This window comes from Ambystoma mexicanum, chromosome 5p, assembly GCF_040938575.1.
Source record: "Ambystoma mexicanum isolate Mex_15411 chromosome 5p, UKY_AmexF1_1, whole genome shotgun sequence".
Lineage (NCBI taxonomy): Eukaryota > Metazoa > Chordata > Amphibia > Caudata > Ambystomatidae > Ambystoma > Ambystoma mexicanum.
In genome coordinates this window covers 887,590,711-887,609,561 of record NC_090930.1, presented here as the reverse complement: position 1 = coordinate 887,609,561, position 18,851 = coordinate 887,590,711, and the positions used below count along the sequence as shown (strand labels likewise).

The following is an 18,851-nucleotide window of genomic DNA, read 5'->3' as shown; positions in this document are numbered from 1 at the left end:
CAACCTTTTCACAAGGGCACTATTCAAATACCTCGATGCAATGGGCATCACATACACAAACTACGCGGACGACACACAAGTCCTCATCCCTCTCACCGGAGACTATGAAGCCGACCAAAAAACCCTCATCTCCATCTACACCACCATCCAAACCTGGATGGCTGAGAATTGGCTCTGCCTCAACAGCGAAAAAACAGAGTTACTCATCATCGGATCACCTGCCACAATCAATAAAATGGGGCCCCAATATGACTCCATCATCGACAACTGCTGCATCTCGGTCTCCAAAACAGTCAAAACCCTTGGAGTCTACCTGGACTTCAACCTCACCATGGACAGACAGGTCAACGCAATCTCTTCAGCAGCAGCCTACCACTCAAAACTTATCCCGCAGCAAGGCCCTTCCTTTCGCAGGAAAACTCCCTCACCATCGCAAGAGCTATCATAGGATCCCGCCTAGACTACTGCAATGCACTCCTACTAGGCACTTCAGCCAAAAACATTAAAAAACTTCAAACGGTGCAGAACAATGCCCTCAGAGCAGCAACAGGAATCTCGAAAAGAGACCACATTTCAGCCACCAGAAAATCCGCCCACTGGCTTCCAGTTAAGGAACGAATCCTTTTCAAATCACTGGCACTCACCCACAAATGCCGACAGGACACAGCACCACGATCCCTCCTCCAACAGACCAACTAGATCTAGCCACACCAACCGCCTAGCAATTCCAAAAAGCCTCAGAACCAGAGCAGGTGGCACTAGCTTCCCAGTCCTCGCCGCCACCAACTGGGACTTATTACCCGCCGAGATTAGAGGTATCAAATCCCACCTGTGCTTCAGGAAAGCAATAAAAACGATGCGGTTTGTATAAACCCCTCTTGGGCCCTGTCAACTGTATAACCGCTGTAATGTCAAACGTCCTTTTTTCCCAGGCTAGGGGTAGATACGATCTTGCTGTAACCTCCTCTATCTACCCCTCCTTGGACTGAAACTAAGTTATTATCTTGCAACAGCGCCTCGATGCCTCTGGGCTGTGTGGCGCTTTACAAATGTAAAAATAAATAAAATAAATAAATAAATATATCAGCAATCAAATGTTCAGAGACTATGTTATCGGTGTGGGTTGACTTTCCCACACGCAGGGGTGTGACCGGCCATTGCGCAATTGTGTTCCAATTGTGGCCGTGAGGGACACTTTCAGGCTGTCCGTCAGGCTGGAAGGTATGTTTCAATGTCCATGGCGACATATGCTGACAATTGGAGGCAACAATATCTGTGATCAGGGCGCCCACCCTCTGCCTCTCAAAGTTCATATTCTTCATGTCAAGATCCACGGCAGATGCCTCAGAAGGATGCTTTTGGTCCCCGGAACCATGTCAGGACAGTTGATGACAGTTTGAGTGGATATGATCACAGGTTGGTTCATAATCCTGATTACAATCGCAGGCTGGATCCAAATGTGGAATACATTTATTGTTGTGTTGATCAGGAGGGTCAACACAGGGATTTCCAGGTCCTGTGAAATATGACGATGCCCAATATCATGAGTTTTGACCAGCTGTGGAACAGGACTATTCTAATGAGTATGTGAACTTGGTCCAGGATGGTTGGGAGGTGGAGGAAGCCCCGGGGGTATCTATTGAACAGGGAGAGACCACCCATGTATTTTAATAGATGGTGGTCAAACTGCATATTAACAAATCAGTTCGACCTGTTCCTCAGCATCCCCGGAGAGTGGAGTTTCATTTGCAGGAAGCTGTAACTAAGGAGTTTGAACAGCTCCTACGTCACAACATTATTGAGAGGGCTACTGGACCTACCCCTGGATATCCCTGTTGGTGGTAGCCCCAAAGGACGGTGGAAAGATCAGGATATGTATAGATATGTGGGTTGCAAATACCGCCATTCAAAGGGAGCGACATCCTGGGCCTAGCATTGAGGACATGACTGTGCAACTCAACTGTGCTACTGTGTTTTCAAAACTCCATCTGAATCAGGGATATCACCAGCTGGAATTACATCCTGAGTCCCAGGCCATTACAACGTTTTCGACCCATGATGGCCTGTTTCGGTATGGGAGGTTGAGCTTTGGCATCTCGTCAGCTGCCGAGGTTTTTCAGGAAGCTATTCGCCAAGTAATTCTGCCTATGAAATCTACTTTGAATTACAGCAATGATATCCTGGTGTATGGCTCATCTCAGGAAGAACATGACCAAGCCTTGGTGGCCATGTGTGAGGCTTTGCAAAAAGCCGGGTTGACCCTCAATGCGGTCAAATGTAACATCAATACGAAAAAACTGAGGTTTTTTGGCCATATGTCCTCTGATGGTGAAATGGCTACCGACCCTGAGAAAGTCAGCACCATTGTGGATTTAGCACCTTCTATGCAAGTGGTGATCTTTTTTGGGCATGGCAGGTTACTGTGCCAGGTATTTGCTGCATTATGCTTCTCAGACGGAGCCGTAAAGGTGGTTATTGCGGAACGACTACGTTTGAATGGACAGAGAAGTGTCAAGCTGCTTTTGAAGGAATAAAGGATGCACGGGCAGAAGCCAAGAAGCTGGCGTATTTCAACTCTGAATGGCATACACAGTTTATCGTTGATGCCAGTCCTGTGAGGTTGGGGGCTATCATGGCACAGGTGGAATTTGAAGATGCGCCTTTCCATGTTTATCCTAGACATATTGTGGTGTATGATAGTCGGGCTCTGTCTCGAACTGAGATGGCTGAAAAAGAGTCTTGCTGCAGTGTTGGCGTGTGAGCATTTTCACATTTTTTTTATTGGAAAAGGTTTCACGTTGGTGTCAGACCATCAGGCCCTTCTCTCTTTGTTTGGAAATCTTTTCACCAAAATTCCACCTAGTATTGAGAGATGGGGATCCGTCTGCAGGAGTTTTATTATACTATTGTGCATAAGCCAGCAGATCTCATCTGGAGGCATCCCAGAGGGGATCCTGTGAGGAGACCAGGTGATCAGGAGTACATTAATTATGCTATTGCCAATGCTTTGCCACCTGCCCTTATTCTGGAGATGGTGGCATGGGAGTCTAGGAAGGATCCCTCAATAGCTTTGGCCATTCAGCTCACAAAGCAGTCGGTGAAAGTCATCCGAGAGTCATTGTGGGGAAGATGGAATGGCTGGCATAGCGATAATGGACAATGTGATTTTGTTGAGAGGGTGCTGCCTAGTGATCCCTCCCACATTAAGGAAAATGGTCATACAGACGGCGCACGAAGGTCATATGGGTACTAAAAATACGAAGAAACAGCTAAGGAGACATGTATGGTTTCCTCACATGGACACGTTGGTGGAAGATTTGGTAAGACAATGCCTGCCTTGTCAGTGCATGACCAGAGTGGATCCTCTACTGCAGCCTACTCAAATTCCCGGAAAGACCTTGGGGTCGAGTGACAGTTGATTTTTATGGTCTCGTGGACACGGGAGGTTACTTCCTTGTCATTGTTGAGTTTTCACAGTTTCCTCTAGTGAAAAAAGTGATGACAACAGTTTTCCCACAGGTTGCGGCTGTGTTTGATGAGGTGCTTAGTGAATGGGAAATTCCAAGCATTATTAAATCAGATAATGGGAAAGACTTTGCAACATTCGCCAAGCATATGGGGTTCAGACATCAGAAAGTGACTCTGGGATGGCCTCAGGCGAATGGAATGGTTGGGCGATTGATGTCATCTATAAAAAAGACCATTCATAGAGCATCAATTGAGGGTTTCTCTTACTATCAAGCCCTTTGTAGTATGTTGAGAGACTATTGAAATACTCCTCTCGAGGCTACTGGGAAACCCCCTGCTGAACTTTTTGATGGCTTACCAAGTTAACACCCGTTTGGTTACGCTGCCTGATTATCGGGGTATGCGACACGATGAGGTTAAGGAAAGGGAGGCTGAATGAAGTGTCAGGATAAGGAAGTAAGTGATCTCAGATGAAGAGTGCGGTCTAAGGATTTGGAAGTGGGGGATGAGGTGCTAAGGATTTGGAAGTGGGGGATGAGGTGTTGGTGAAACAACAAAGACAGAGGAAAATTGACTCACAATACACCCCTCACCCTCTTAGCATCATAGCAGTAAAAGGGTCCGTGATAACAGCGTTAAATGATTTTCAGGAGATAACTAGGACTGGGTCATACTTTAAACCTCTGGTTAGAGTAGAAGAAGAGACTGAAATAGTGATGGACCGTGCAGTGGGACAAGATATACCCCGGGCAGAAGAGATGAGTGGGGTACTTTCAAGTTCTTTAGGGAGAACTTTTCAGAGACAATTGCTGATGTAGGGCCCGGGAAGGGCTGTGGGCCCGGAGGATAGTGGCCGACCCCAGAGGATTATCAGACGGACACAGCTATTGATAGAAGAATGTTGAGTCACCCTTAGAGTTTTGTGACGGGGTGATGTCACGGGCTAATGGAAAAGAAAGACTGTGCATTTTAGAAAGGTCTGGTGTAACGTATTAAAGAGATACGTTCTCTTAATAAAAGGTAGTCTGTTGGTGAAAGAAGCTGTGGTCCTGCTGTGTTTATATTGCATACTTACAGAAGTTGACAGTATGGAATGAAGAAAATTGCTTTATGTGTTTCACGGACGACGGGCACCGACTGGAAACTATTTCCTCATGCCGGGCAGGCACGGTTGCTTTGTCACTTCCGCGTCCCCGTCAGTTCCCTGGCCACAATATACATCGTCAAATTCAATAGATTTCCATGGAATCAGCCAGATTGTGCTAAAAGCTAGCTGATTCGATAAGAATCCATTTACAGCAAGCATCCAGGCCAGTGGCAAGACAAGACTACATTACAACACTGCTCCACATCAAAATGGGATGTTGTCAGCAAAGCATTTGTTTAAAGTAGGAAAATCGGAGAGGGTTGGGGACAGTGCTTAATTTGTAAAAAAATAAGTGGCAGTGCCCAAAAAATATTGGCCCCATAATGCCAGGCGCGGTGCCGTCCTCAGCGCGGGCGCCCGGCCAACCTTAGCACGGGTGCGCTGGCCGTGCCAGTTCAGTTCTAGACCTACCTAGATCGGCCCACCACCACCCCATCACACTGCTGCTGCTCCATGCCACATGTTTGGCGCTGCAGCAACTGCTGACACAGGCTAGTAGTAAATACGAAACTAAGACATGCTCCTCCTGTAACTGCGCCTCGATGCCCCCGGGCTGTGTGAGCGCTTTAAAAATGCAAATAAATATAAAAGCATTCTGTTTCAGTCACTGTTGCACTGTATTTGTCACTACCCCTTCTGCTCCGTCTGACAGTCTATTAAAGTTCAATCAAATATTGTTCATCGGTTACCTCCAGGAAGAGCACCCTCCCCTCAACCCGTTCTTCAGTCACCTCATCCAGGTGTTTTGTGTAATCAATTTACTCTCAAGCCCTTATCAGTCATCGCATCTCATAAATGCATCCCCCTTCACCCTTCCTTCAAGCATGAGCATGGTGTTTCTGCAAGACATTGTTGTGAAATCAACGGCCTGTGCTACTTCTACTTTAGGGCCTCTTTCCACCTTAACACATATTAAAAAAATAAATATGTTTTGTCACCCAATATTCAGGAGCCAGAGGAGAATGCATATTCGGATATCTCCTTCCCACTGACATGTTCTTGACATACTTCACTAAACTGCGGGGTGTAACGGACACCCACCTCCCTATCTGAGGATTCCTATCTGGGGATTGCATGTGCTCTCATTCGGAGCACATGCTCGGAACGTATTGTACCCAGGTTATGGGGCCACATCTGGTGTATAAACCACACATCAGGATAGAAAACATGCGCTGGAATTATGTAAAAAAAATGCAGGAGCACCTATCTCATTTGAAAGATGCAAAGAAACATTCGGTGTGGGCGAAGGGGAGAGATTCCACTACGCACAAATCTGACACTGGATATCCAACAGAGTAACCAGGGAGAAATGCTCCAGAGAATTAACGGCCTTAGAACTATCATTAACAACCCCTACAAGCAAGGGCAGAATCTCGACCCTATATCGGCTACTAGACAGGGCAGACCCCGTGAAAAAGGAAAGATACATGATTGAATGGGAAAAGGACCTGGGAAAAGAAATCAAAGTCGAGGAATGGGGGAAAATCTGGGCCAGATTACACAAAAGCTCTCAATGCATCACAAATGGGGCTATAAACTCAGTTACAGGTACTATATAACCCCTGCCCAAATCAACAAGACAAACCCAACCATTCCCGGAACCTGTTGGCGTGGGTGTCCGGCTACAGGATCTCTGCTACACATGGTGTGGTCATGCCCGAAAGCGGAAATTTATGGGAAAGAAATACTCAAACACATCAAGGAAATATCGGGCCTAACCATCCCATGGGACCCTGGAATCGTCCTTCTTGGTGGCACGGGCAATGGAGCACTCCCAATGTCAGGCCAAATCCCCAGACTATGCACGCATCTACTCCTAGCAGCAAAAATAGCAATGGCACGTGTGTGGAAAAATAAAGAGGGCCCCTCCGTTGCACTTTGGTGGGCAAAATGCTGGGATATAGTGGTGGCCGAGAGAATCACTGCAATTCGGGCAGGCTCCCTGAATAGAACTTTAAACATATGGGACCCATTCATGGACTATGCCGCCAGGTTCCCGGCCCTCACCAGGAGGCCTCCGTTAACAAGATGGCTCCAAAGCAGCCCACTGTATTGAACCAAGACCTCACACCATAGCTACCCAGCGCTCCACAACCCGCCAGCGGAAAAGGACAGGACATTCCATGAGCAGCACCGGCCATTCTAACATTTTTGCTCCCTGCACTCTGGCCCTCCCATGAGTCGCTTTTACTAAAACCCATTTTGTATGATTACTGCTTTGCGATTACTGCTGTGATATATTCCATGCTTATATGTAAAACCAAATAAAATGTTATGAAAAAAAAAATGACAGCAAAAGACGGTTGAGAATTATACACGAATACTCAACTAGTGCTTTTATTTATGACGACAGATTAGTTGCCACGTGCACCATGTTTATCCCCGTGTAGTTTCCATGTGTGTACCTTTAAGCCTGAAATGGCATTTCAGAAGTTTTCCTTGGCATGGGCTTTTCTCGCGAAGTACAGCTGGTTCGGTTTCGGCCCAATACGTGCACCGTTCCGGGTCCCCTCACTGAAGCTCGTTTGTGAGCTAATGAGGCCGATAACATTAAAAGGAAGAATGGAAACACCCAGGCAAAAATTCACAGTTCATGTTTCGTTTAGATGAATGCTATCCAGGGTCATACTGGGGCATACAATTGTCTCGAGTCGGGCTCGGCACCAATGAAAAAGTGGCCAAAGTTGCAAACGACAATTCATTCCTTTTGTGACAGACACTAGTGGGACCACGTTGCCGCCCGTGCCCCGCCCGGTCCTGGGCTTTGCCCTGCCTTGCCTCAATCACTTAGGCTACCTTCCGTGGGGCCACCACCGCCACGGCCATGCTGAGCCTGATGACAACAGCAGCCCCATGGAAGTTAAGATTTTAAAAGAAAAAACGTACATTTAGGCGGCTGGGGCCCATCACTTTCAAAGTGATGGGCCACAGCCACCACTCAAAATAAGTTATTTCTTTTAAAACCTACCTTCTGTGGGGCGGCCCCACGGAAGGTCAGGTTTTCAAAGACAAAAGTAAAAAACATACTTTTGGGCACAATCCACGGGCCCAGCCGCCCGCGGCAGAGTCATCCGACTCAGTCTGTGGCAGCCGGCAAGCCCCTGGTCACAGAAATTGGCCTGGGCCTGGCACTGACTGCAGTCAGCAGCACACTGCACACAGGTGATACAGACATAAGCCTGGGCGCGGATGGGCCCCTGGTGGAGTCCTGACTCCTGGGCAGTCAGGAAACCACCAGGGGACTGTGCCGCCGCCCGGGCCCCGACCTGGACCTTCCTTGCCTGATCACTTGACTGTAACAGGCTCAGGCTGCACCGCAAGCAACAATAAGTGACTTACCTGCTTTGCCGGCTGGGACTTGGTCTCCTGTCAGGCCTCAGGGTGGGCAGTTGCGCACACTGGCAACCGCACAAATGAAAAAGCAGGCAGAGGGGGCCCCAGGAAGCAACTAGGCCGCACCACGCAGTGCAGCGGGGCAGGCTCTCTCACAAGTCAGGACCGATGACGCTACGCCTCAACACCTTCACTTCACAGTAATTTGTGAAATGAATGTGGTGTTGCGCTGCCTCCTGTGGCAACAACACATCACCATTGTAATTTGACTGGCTCAGAAGAACAGCCAATGAAAACTGCACATTCTGTGTTACTATACAGAATGTATCAAATACTGCATAGTAACAACAGCAGGGTTGTTTTCATTGGCTGTTGTTTGTAGCAGTTTGTTGTTCATTGCTATTGCTGCCCACCCCCAGGCCCAGCCAGCCATGGCCTGCAACCTGCAAGCAGGAGAGATGAGATCAGAATGACAAATCCCAATGATTTATAATCCAAGCAAAGCAAGTGGAAGAACAAACAAAGCAATTGCACGTGTGCTAGCCCCCATGAGTTCCGGTGCCCAAAAAAGAGTGCTAGTGTTGGGCACTGGCAACCACCCCAACAAATTAAGCAGTGGTTGGGGACATATCCCCCACCCAGGTCGTTGCTCAGTCTGTATCTACATGCTTCTTCATAGACTGTCAGAAACGAACACCCTGGGTACACTAGTCTCTCTCCTATCTCTATGATTATTATTCTCATTAAAACTGTCTTTGCACAACTCACGGGTAAAATGGTTTAGGCAGCTGACATCCACAATCTTAGAACGGAACCGCATGGCAAACTCTTGTGCACGATGATCCGTGTCGTGTGGCGCCTGTTACATTCACATACGTGACGTACTGTAGCCGACACGTGACATTTGGGAGACGCGCATTCACATAGCTGTTATCCCGGACCCTCCTTCAGTGTGTCACGCTCAGGGGCAGTGATTGCGGAGCCGTGCCGGCCAATCAAAAACACTCGTTTATTATTGACGGAGTTTGAAAATGTATGTTTAGCCGGCGATAGAAGCACGTGTATCTATAGTGGTTGAATGGGCGGAGTTGGTGGTTTCGACAGTTTGGTTAAAAAAAAGAGTTACCTGATGGACTGCGCAACAACAGCTCGTCTGCCATTCCCAGTGCTGGTTCTCCCAGCTCAGTGGGTGCTGCAATAATGCGAGTTAGATTTTGGAAAAACGATGTGTGATAAGTAACGATCCGCAATTTTGATATTCCCGACATGTACATATGGAAGTTTTAACTGACTTATGAATACATTTTGTCAATATTTATGAAGTGAAAATTGATGTTTCAGGAACTATAAATCAATGCTTAACATAACACATCCTCCCTTCAAGAGAAATGACCAAAAAAATCATAGGTTCCCGGTGAGTATCTTGAAAAATACAGCGGACAAGAAGTTCAAGATGGCTGCAGCATTATCCACCGTGAAAGTCGCACGTTCCCCTCATTGGCTGGGGTGCAGCCCAGCCCCCACGCAGCTTCAGCAGTTCGAAGTGTTCAACCGTCGCCATGGGGACGACGGGGCTTGTTTTGTTGTCGAAGCAGAGGCATGTGTTTGGCTCTGTGAGAGGCCGGAGTGACAGCGCAGTCCTGGGATCACGAGCTGCAGAGACGTACGCAGTCGGCACCAATCCGAAATACTTATAGAGGTTACAGTCACCAAAAGAAACCGAGTACACCCACAGCGTGAAACGCCCTGTCGACACAAAGACACCTGCAGGTACCTGAGGCGACCGCAGACAGAGGAGAGGCTGATCAAGCATAGAAGGTATTTATAGATCTAGAACAAGACTGAATAAAGTGCGTGATTCCCATAATGTCAAGGCCCTGAGAAATATTGAACCGATGTAAAGTTACATGCCGAGGGGGATATGGGTGCATATTGGCATTGATGAACAGGAACTGTTTGTCGAATGGGGGCAAAAGAAGTTTGAGGGCCTCTTTTGTATACACTGATTATGAATACTTCAGAGAGGCTGACTAACTGCCGCCCATCGAAAGGACTGGCTATAATGATTTCCTTTTAATATGTCTATTAACTGAAGAAGGCACATATAGCTGAACCCCTGCCCCTGGTCGCCCCCCCCCCTCCCGTGCTTACCCAGTCACCCTACCCACTTGAAACACTTGTGGATAGCCGCGTTATAAATGCCATATCACAAGGCTATCTTTTCTTGCTGTGTTTACGGATATGCGTTCACTGTCTGTTATCGATGTCACACATGTAAACATGGCGTGTTGTTCGCTTCACGCCTCAGTAACTGAGCACAACACGAGTTTAGCGTGTGTCGATTGTTTAGATAAAGCTGAACTTTTCGTTTGCATGTTGCGATAGGAAGATCACGTTCTGGCATGTTTATTCAAGCTACTACAATATTCTGCTTTTTTGGGGGGATCAGTATTGTACATCACATACGCCTGAATGTATGCTCTCAAATTGCTATTTTGTATTGCCGGCGTTTCTGCATTGCCCCACTTCTCCCTACGTTCTCTGTAAACCCAGCAAGAATCCTCGAAGCCATGTCTCACTTGGCGACTGGTGAACTTTCCAACAGGTGTTGCGTAAATCTACCTAAACAGGTTTAAGCGAAGCACGCCAAACTCTTTCTCTGCAGGTGGGTTTGGGAGTGTGGTGATTTTGTGCATCTCTCGAGGCAATTACACAAAATAAAACTGGCTCCAAAAGATTTTGGTAACGGAAGATATTTAGTTTTATTAAGGGCAGTTTCTAGACAAAATTGAGCCCAGGGCTAAACACCTAAAAACCCCACACTCTGGGACGTCATTTCATCAAAATGCCAAGGGTAGCAAAGTGACATCACACGACCGTTGACCTCTGATGACCTCAAAGGAAGTGATGTTATTTGACCCACCCCGAAGTGACATCACAGGAAGCAATGAAACCCGACCTTTCATCCCTTTACAAACAGTAAGTGGAATCACATAGCATTGTTCCTAGGCACACTACGAAAAATATGGTTACGATATCACTAATGTCATATAATGCATCACCATATGTATCGTTAATTTCAGTGTGTATAGGTCCATATTACCAAATTACTGTGAATGCAATCAGACGTTAAGGCCAAATGATAATGTGCTATTATATAGCACTTATGCTTAAGCCCTTTATATAGAACAAATATACATACAATATTACTCAACTTGTGTTGGTACTCATTTATCGACCTCCGAAGGACGAAAGGCTGAGTTGGCCTTCCCGGGATTCGAACCTGCAGATCACACACACATCGCAGCAGCGAGCGCTGACCCCACGGAGATATATCACCGGCTATAGCTATCTCACCGGCTATAGTAAAATTAGCAATTACTTGTCTGAATGTTCTCAAAGTCAGAAAGCAAATTACACTCTGTAGTGGATACCATTAAACTGCTAACTGAGATTTAACAGCAGGCCAGTTCATCTGCAGGTCTGGTGCAAAGTTGTCCACATGTCAAACCTGCGTGGATCTAGTTTTCAGGCTTGAGAGGCTGGAAAATGGGGAAAGCACCTTACTCACACGACATCCTGTACTCTGGGCACTCGTTACCTCATACATACAAACAAACATCCTGAACAGCATGCCAGGGAGATGGGAAAGATGGACACAATGTCACCATGAAATCAAGGGCCACTTGATGTGCTATGGTCAAACATTTCTACACTGTACACAAGCTTTTAGGCATAAAGATTTTGTCAAGGGACCAAGGACACCGAGATGGAATGTCAGAGACAACGTCAAAAAAACATGCTATAACTGCAACTTGCGAAAAGCAAAATGCATAGTCCGAAATTGATCCTCCTTCTACTCTAAATGCCTTTTGGAAGTTTTTGTCTGCATTGTGAATTTGAGGTGTTTAAGAACAGACTAAATCAGTGACTCAGCCCGTGAAATGTGCCTGAAATAAACCTTTAATGAATCTAGCAATTATTGTATAGAATTCCAGAAAGACACATTTGTTATTTCCATTCTTTCTTATTTAGGGTCCCTGCTCAAAATGTTACATTTGTGGAACCCCCTGTTGTTTTTTAAGAGGCCAGAACCAGAATGCCAGCCGCTCCAGAAACAAAGAGCCACATTGCACTGGCCATGGGCCAGGAGCTTCCATTTTTATTTTCGGGGTAGCAAGGGAAACCTCGGGGGTAGCTGTTGCGACCCCTGGAGACCCCCAAATGCTGTCCCTGCCCACACTGCACTCAATGTCAAGTCTTTAGATCATTGCAATTTAAATAACATTTCATTGACTTGTACTGAAAATTAATAAGAAGACCAGGTATAAACCAATATTAAAAACAGGAAGTCATTTTCATTGTCTATATGAAGGGAACTCGCCTAGATGTTGCTGCCGCAAAAGCTGTGTGAGCTTTTTTCCTAAAATGTCACCACTCTCAATTGAAAGTGTAGGTTGTCTATTAAACATATTCTGTCCAAACCTATCGAGTTGGACTTGGGATAGTCTACCATAAGCCCCCAACCCTTCATTTCGGCATGACAGTGTTGTGAGCAATTCTCTCACTGCAAACAGACGCTAATTTGGGAGGTTGGAGAATTAAAAAAAAAAAAAAAAACCTGTGCAGTGTATTACGCCATTGGCTGCTTAATGTGTGTGGGTAGGTTGATTTGGTCCAGGCAGACTATTGTCCCCTGCCTAGTGTACAGCTACAGGTTCAATTGGTAAAGCAGGCTCTGCACTGAATTCATCAAAACAATAAAAAGGGTGGACAGGTTAGCCCAGTGCAAAACCTAAAATGGAAGAATGTGCAGCAGATTTTACTCATAAAAGAGTACATTACGAGACCCAGTAGTGGAGGCAGCTTTTGGTGCCGGTGGGGAGGCAGATAATAAGGCGCCAGTGGAAGCTGGGGGCTGGAGGGGGATGTGGCCGCCACTGCAGAGACCATGCATGTAGCCCACGGGCATAGCTAGCCTCCAAATTTGGAGGTGGGGAGGAGACATGGTGAGGCACGTGTCGGGAGTCGCTAAAAGGACAACTTAAACGTGGGATCCGACTGATCAACCATGGCCTATTTCGAGAACTGCAAACATCTTGGTTTCTTTATGATGTACGTTTGGTAATGACCCGCATTCTCCTCTTTGACGGTAAATGGCATGAGCACCTTCGTATTTCCAAGTCGTCGTCGTCTTGTTCTTCTCAGAGGAGGGGTACAGGCGGACAGATGGGTAAAGCCGGCGTCTAGCAAGTTAGGTGGCGCAGGGAGTGACTTAATGGCCTAGCTGATGAGGAGAGACTTACACATGGCAGGATAAATGTATGCAAAAGGAAAATCAGTGTTCAAAGTATAATGTGGCTGAACCAGTTCTCCTCCCCACGTCAGGCCTCACGAGGCAAGGGGATCCTTGTAGGCAGGATGACACACTCTGGCTCGGTTTCCAACACAGTTCAGAACCGTGGATCGAGGCCCGTCTGGCCTTCCACGCTTAAAGTTCCTTTAACTTTCAAAATAATGTTTCCGCTGCTCCAGAAGATTTTGCAGTGGGAGTATTTTACTCCCCATTTTTAAACTTTGAGAGTAAATGTGATTTCAAGAGAGTAAAAATGACTTGTCTCCTTTGCAAGAGAGTAGAATGTATGTGACACCCAGCTGATGTTTGCAGAAATTGTATTGAAATCATTACCGTGCAGCAGCTTTCTGCATTGTGACAGAATGCACCTTTCATTAGTTGTCTAAGGTCTGGCCATTTAATCTCTCCTGTATATATTTAAATGTTGAAAACACAAAAACCTAGCCAATTGCATAGTAAGGCAAACATTAAGTGTATTGTGGGTTTTGAGGTTCAATAGCAGAATTGTCTTTTGATCTTTGAGTCCTAATTTCCTGGAGCCATTACTACCCAATGGTATGCCAATGTTATTATACAACCGTGCAGAGAGCCAAGGACTCCATGCTAAATTCTATACCTAATCTCATGGCCAAATGGTTATTTATATAGCACTTTTGGCAAAGCACTGTACATAGAACATATTTATCACCAAACCAAAGTTGGTACTCCTTTATCGACCCTGAAAGGATGAAAGGCTGAGTTGGCCTTGCAGGATTTTAACCTGCAACCTGCATACCGCAGAAACAAGCACTCAACTGGCTGAGCTATCTTATTGGCTAATATCCTTCAGTGGTTGGTAAATTGAGTATCAACTAATGTATAATAATCACAGTGCCTAGATGTTGGACGACCCAAGTATTAAGCGCTACATAAAGTTAAATACCTATCTGGATAGTCACAGGGACAGGTGTTAGTGAGTTTCTAATTCAATTATAAATGTAACTTTCATTTGTTTGTTTTTTTTAACAGCGCTTGCACTTCCTGGAGAGTCAGGATTTTGATCTTTTAATTGTAGTCATGATTATTGTACAAGGGCTTACTGAAGGAAGAGAAATCAGCATTATTAACACTGATGCACCAAATGATGACACAGCAGCTTACTTCCGCCAGCTGTATCCCTAGCGTAATTGATGCCGAGCTTTGAAGAGATCCACAGTTGGGCTGGCTTTGTTATGGGCAGTGGGTTCCAGTGGAGTGGGGCGAGTAGGGAGCAAAGACAGAAACGAGAGGAGGCACATTGGGATGGTTTGGGATGGTGACTTTGAGTGCAGAGGATGATCGGGGGCTTGAAATGGTGAGCAAACTGAGATACATTCAGACATGTGCTGAGGAGCAAGACGTCTGATCGCTTTGCAGACTAGGAGTTGGAACTTGAAAAGAGAATGATAGTACATGGAAAGCCAACCTGCATATGGTCAATAATTGCAAACTGAAGTAATCTGCGTGACACTTTTATTAAGCTAACTATATCCTGTTTGGCAAAGACCAGTACGTGTTACCTGCATTTGTGCGTCCTGCAATTCCATTCTCAAGTTGTTACATAATGCATAATTACAGTGTTGCTACTGTAAAACACTCTCCACTCCATGTTTATGCATCTAAATCTAATAGTGTCAAATATATATATATATTTTTAAACCTTTGTTTATTAACACACTTGACAGCACATTGCAAATCACATTATGGCATTATCCTCATTACAGGCGGCGAGACCAGAAGGAAAATCAGGATATCATATGCTTCATCAAAGTCGAGACATCGCTCGGAAGGTGGGGGCAGGGTAGAGGGAGCGCAGGGTGAGGATTGCCAGGGTGCAAAACCTCTCTTACATTTGCAGTAAAGCATACGTTCAGATCATGGATGCGAGGACCTATCCCCAGTAGGCAAAATAGATGCAAGATACGCTGTGAGCGCCCCCCATATGTTTCTTGGTCGGGATTCTGGGGTTTGCATGCGCGCCCACTGCTCCTCCATATCATTAGCCCATACGACATCTCTAAGCCAGTGGTCCCTGTTGGGGATATTAGGACTTATCCACCGAATTAGTATGCTTCGCTTAGCAAGTAAAAGGGATAGTTTTACAAACTTATTCATGTGACGCATGGGAGATTCCTGTCTGTTTTACATGTTTGATAGTGGTAGAGGATGGATAGTTTGACCTGTCATAGTCGACAGTAGAGCACACACATCTTGCCAAAACGGGTAACATTTCGGACAGTTCCAGAGCATATGAAAGTATTGTGCATTATCATAGTTACACAAGGGGCACACACCAGTTCCTTCATTGGAGAATAAACGCAGTCTGTGTGGAGTATAGCGGAACCTGTGTAGTGTCTTCAGTTGTATTAATTGAAATCTAGAGTTGTGAGACCTTGCGTGTCTGAGTGCATATATCTGCCCAGAGATCATCTGTGATGTCCATCCGCAGGTCTGCTGCCCACTTGGAGCGGGCATTTTGCTGCGCTTTGGGTAGGCGGCCCTGTATAAGCCGATATAGTGAGGACACTAGGCCTTGGTTGCAACCTGCTGTCAAAATATATTCTAGCAGTGTATCATCCTCCGGTTCTATGGGAAAATCTACCCACTGTTTCTTGCACGCCTTGCGCAGGCCAGCGCATTGTGATGATGCGCGGTTCGTGCAATGTCGTCAGGCTGGATGATGTTCCCCTCAGGAAATAAGGACCCAAGTGTGTGAAACCTTTGTTGCTTCCTAATGTTGCATGAACCCGTGTCCAGGTGTGGTAGAGAGGGCACACAGTTCCACAAAGGAATGTTTCTGTGGAATGGAATGTGAGCCCCTCTTTCCTTCCATATTTTGACCCAAGCAAGTGATGTAATGCTGGCGGGGTCAAACCCACAGTTGTCTTCGAGCCGAGGGGGTAAAGATCAGAGATCGTTAGTCTCTACCACCTCCTGAGAGCTTTTCAAGTCGTCTATGGGGGGAAGGTGAGCCGTCAGTGTACCAGTAGGTAGCACACTGTGCCTCCGCAGCCATCCAGTATAGGTGGAAATTTGGGCCAGCAAACACGCCCCCCTTCTCGTATGGTTGTGCTAGTGTGCTCCACTTCAGGAGAACTGTCCCGAGTGCCACACGTATTTGCATATCTCTGATTCTAGTTCCTGAAAGAAGGTTTGACCAGGCCATAGTGGTATGTTAACGAATAGGTATAATAACTTGGGGAACACAGTCATTTTAAGGAGTGCTATTTTGCCTGCTATGGCGACGGGCATGCAGGTCCAGCTATGTAGCTTCCCCATTAGTTGTCACATACACTGTATATTTATATCCGTATAATTCGGGACTGTGTCTAGCAATCGCTACTCCCAGATATCGGATGGTTAAAGGGGCCCATTTAAATCCCTGTAAGTCTTGTGGTAGAGTAGTGTATTGCTCTCCCCAGAGTGCACGGAAAAACATAAATCACCAATGCAATTATAGAGCCAATACTTTGAACGCAGAAAGACGCAATAACTCGCAACCACACACTCTTAGAAGATAATCAGCACTTATACGGCTATTTATTCAAAGTTTAAAAGCAACCAGTGATAACATAGAAATAACATAGACATAAATCACAGAAGAAGCAAAGAATTCAAAAGGAAATACATCACCGTGAGTGTAACTGGATTCCTCATCTCGCCCAGAAGCGGCTGGAAGACCCCGGGAACAGCCAGACCGAGAGCACCACAGCTCACAGGAGTGCCGGACGTAAGCGTCCTCCTCCGGCTGAAGTCTCACCTGCTCACCTCCGGGTTTCCACATATATACACACTCCGAAAAGGGGTGGCAGTTCTCGAACCTTCTGGAAATGGCACTTGCGCAGTTGATGAGCAGCCGTCGGTTGCCAGCTGGATCAATCGAGAGCCACCCTCAAGGAGCAGAGTGCCTCCCTCCTCTAAAAACACGCTCCACGGAGAACAGTAACAAACCATAACAAAGTTAGCTTTCCCAGCAGAAATGTCCTTGACCGCATACCAGGTTTGGAAAGCATGTTTTCCTCTGCACCGTGAATCTAACACTCAGCAAAATGTGTGCAGCTTTTCACTGCGGCATGAAGTAAATATCCATCATGGCTCCGAGCGCTCCCAGAATGCACTGCGCACCAGTGCCATTTTAGTTCAAGCATAACAAGTAGTGGCGTTTGTGAGGGGAAAGAGTTCCAATCTGTTTAAGACGCAGATCCACTGAAATTGACATGGGTCCAGAGAGCCAGGGCCTCTTTTGAAGCATTGATATTTGACATTTTGTAGCCCAAAAGTCACGCGTTTTTCTGTGCAGCTGAAATGAAGTTTCTATTGATTCCCCAGTTCTGGCCTGACATGACCTGTCATTCATGGATAATTCTGTTTTTTTCTGGAGCACAATCTGGATATGGGTGGCCATGGCAGGGCCTCATTGATAAAAGCAGTGTGATGTTGAACAGATGGAAATAGCGTCAAAGCGGCATCATTTTAAATGTAAAATATTTCCCTTTTTCCAGGGGAAATGTTGTGCTAGCAGCGAAGCAGTGCTGCTTTTCTATTTTCTTCTTGGGTGCATATAAGAAACACACTGGCAGGCTTCCTCGGTGTGCCCCCTTGTTCCATCCTGCCCAAGAGGTGCTTGGCAAACAGTGCAGCCATCCTTTTGTAGCTGCAAAACACAGTTTTAATGCGAGGCAGTGCTTCTCAAAGGAACCAGCGCAGCCATTTTGCTGTTAACTGCTGAAGTGCAGCTTGGTTATGGATGGGAATTCTGCTGAGTGGGTCAATGTATCCCACAAATCCCCCCAACCCCGACTCTTCTGAAACTTCTTGTTGAGGGAGAGTAGGGCAAACTGGGATTCATCAATAGGGCAAAGTGGGGTTCATCAAGTGGAGTCCTTCCATCAGGGAGCGGTACGCCATGATCCTCCCGTTGTCTCTCTTTGGAGTGTGGGGTGACACCCACAGCTTTCCCTTAGGCCTTTCTTTGTGGTGTGGAGCAACAACCCCAGATTTTTCTTCAATCTCTCCTTTCCAGGTCCCCGTAGAGGTCTTCCTTGGTTTATGAAGGGTGCAACCAGTACAAATCTATTGAATAAATCAGAACTGGTTACTACATTTTCCCACTGATTGCCTTCCAGGAAGGTTGATAGCAGTGGGACACACATGCATTCAATTATTACAGTGCTTAGATGATAAAGACAAATGATCACTAACAAGACACAGAGAACCATTGATTTGACTAGAGTTTTTTTGGAATCCCTTTCATCCTGACAATGAAGAAAAATACTCCCTGTTAAATAATGATACCTATAAACCTACCTGTTCCCTTCTAGTTCTTCTTTTTCTGGTTCTCATTCTCCAGATGTCCCCTCTATTTGATTTTCTCTGGACTACTCAATTAGCTGCAAAGTGTGCCTAAGGTGACAACTTTTTCACTGATTAATATGGACCCATTTCTCTTCTGTCAGCTCTCCTTTGGGGATGCGGATACTGTAGGCGACAGGTGACATTTTATCTACAATTTCAAAAGGACAGCGCCAG

General features: G+C 46.1%; 2 protein-coding genes across 8 annotated transcripts in view; one reads left to right on the top strand and one right to left on the bottom strand.

Annotated features, from left to right (window-relative positions):
* The window catches only part of HUS1 (HUS1 checkpoint clamp component), an 818,999-nt gene extending 810,015 nt beyond the window's left edge, over window positions 1–8,984 (bottom strand). The window contains exon 1 of one of the 3 annotated variants that reach the window (XM_069613330.1): window positions 8,717–8,984. In XM_069613330.1, the coding sequence (XP_069469431.1) occupies window positions 8,717–8,768 (52 nt within the window). In that variant the 5' untranslated portion in view covers window positions 8,769–8,984. The remainder of the gene's footprint in view (window positions 1–8,716) is intronic. The other 2 variants (XM_069613331.1, XM_069613332.1) reach the window with 2 other exon arrangements.
* C5PH7orf57 (chromosome 5p C7orf57 homolog) overlaps window positions 8,870–18,851 on the top strand; it is a 709,483-nt gene continuing 699,501 nt past the window's right edge. Inside the window, exon 1 of one of the 5 annotated variants that reach the window (XM_069613329.1) lies at window positions 8,870–9,766. The gene's annotated coding sequence lies outside the window, so the exon portion shown is untranslated. The remainder of the gene's footprint in view (window positions 9,767–18,851) is intronic. The other 4 variants (XM_069613326.1, XM_069613325.1, XM_069613327.1 and 1 more) reach the window with 4 other exon arrangements.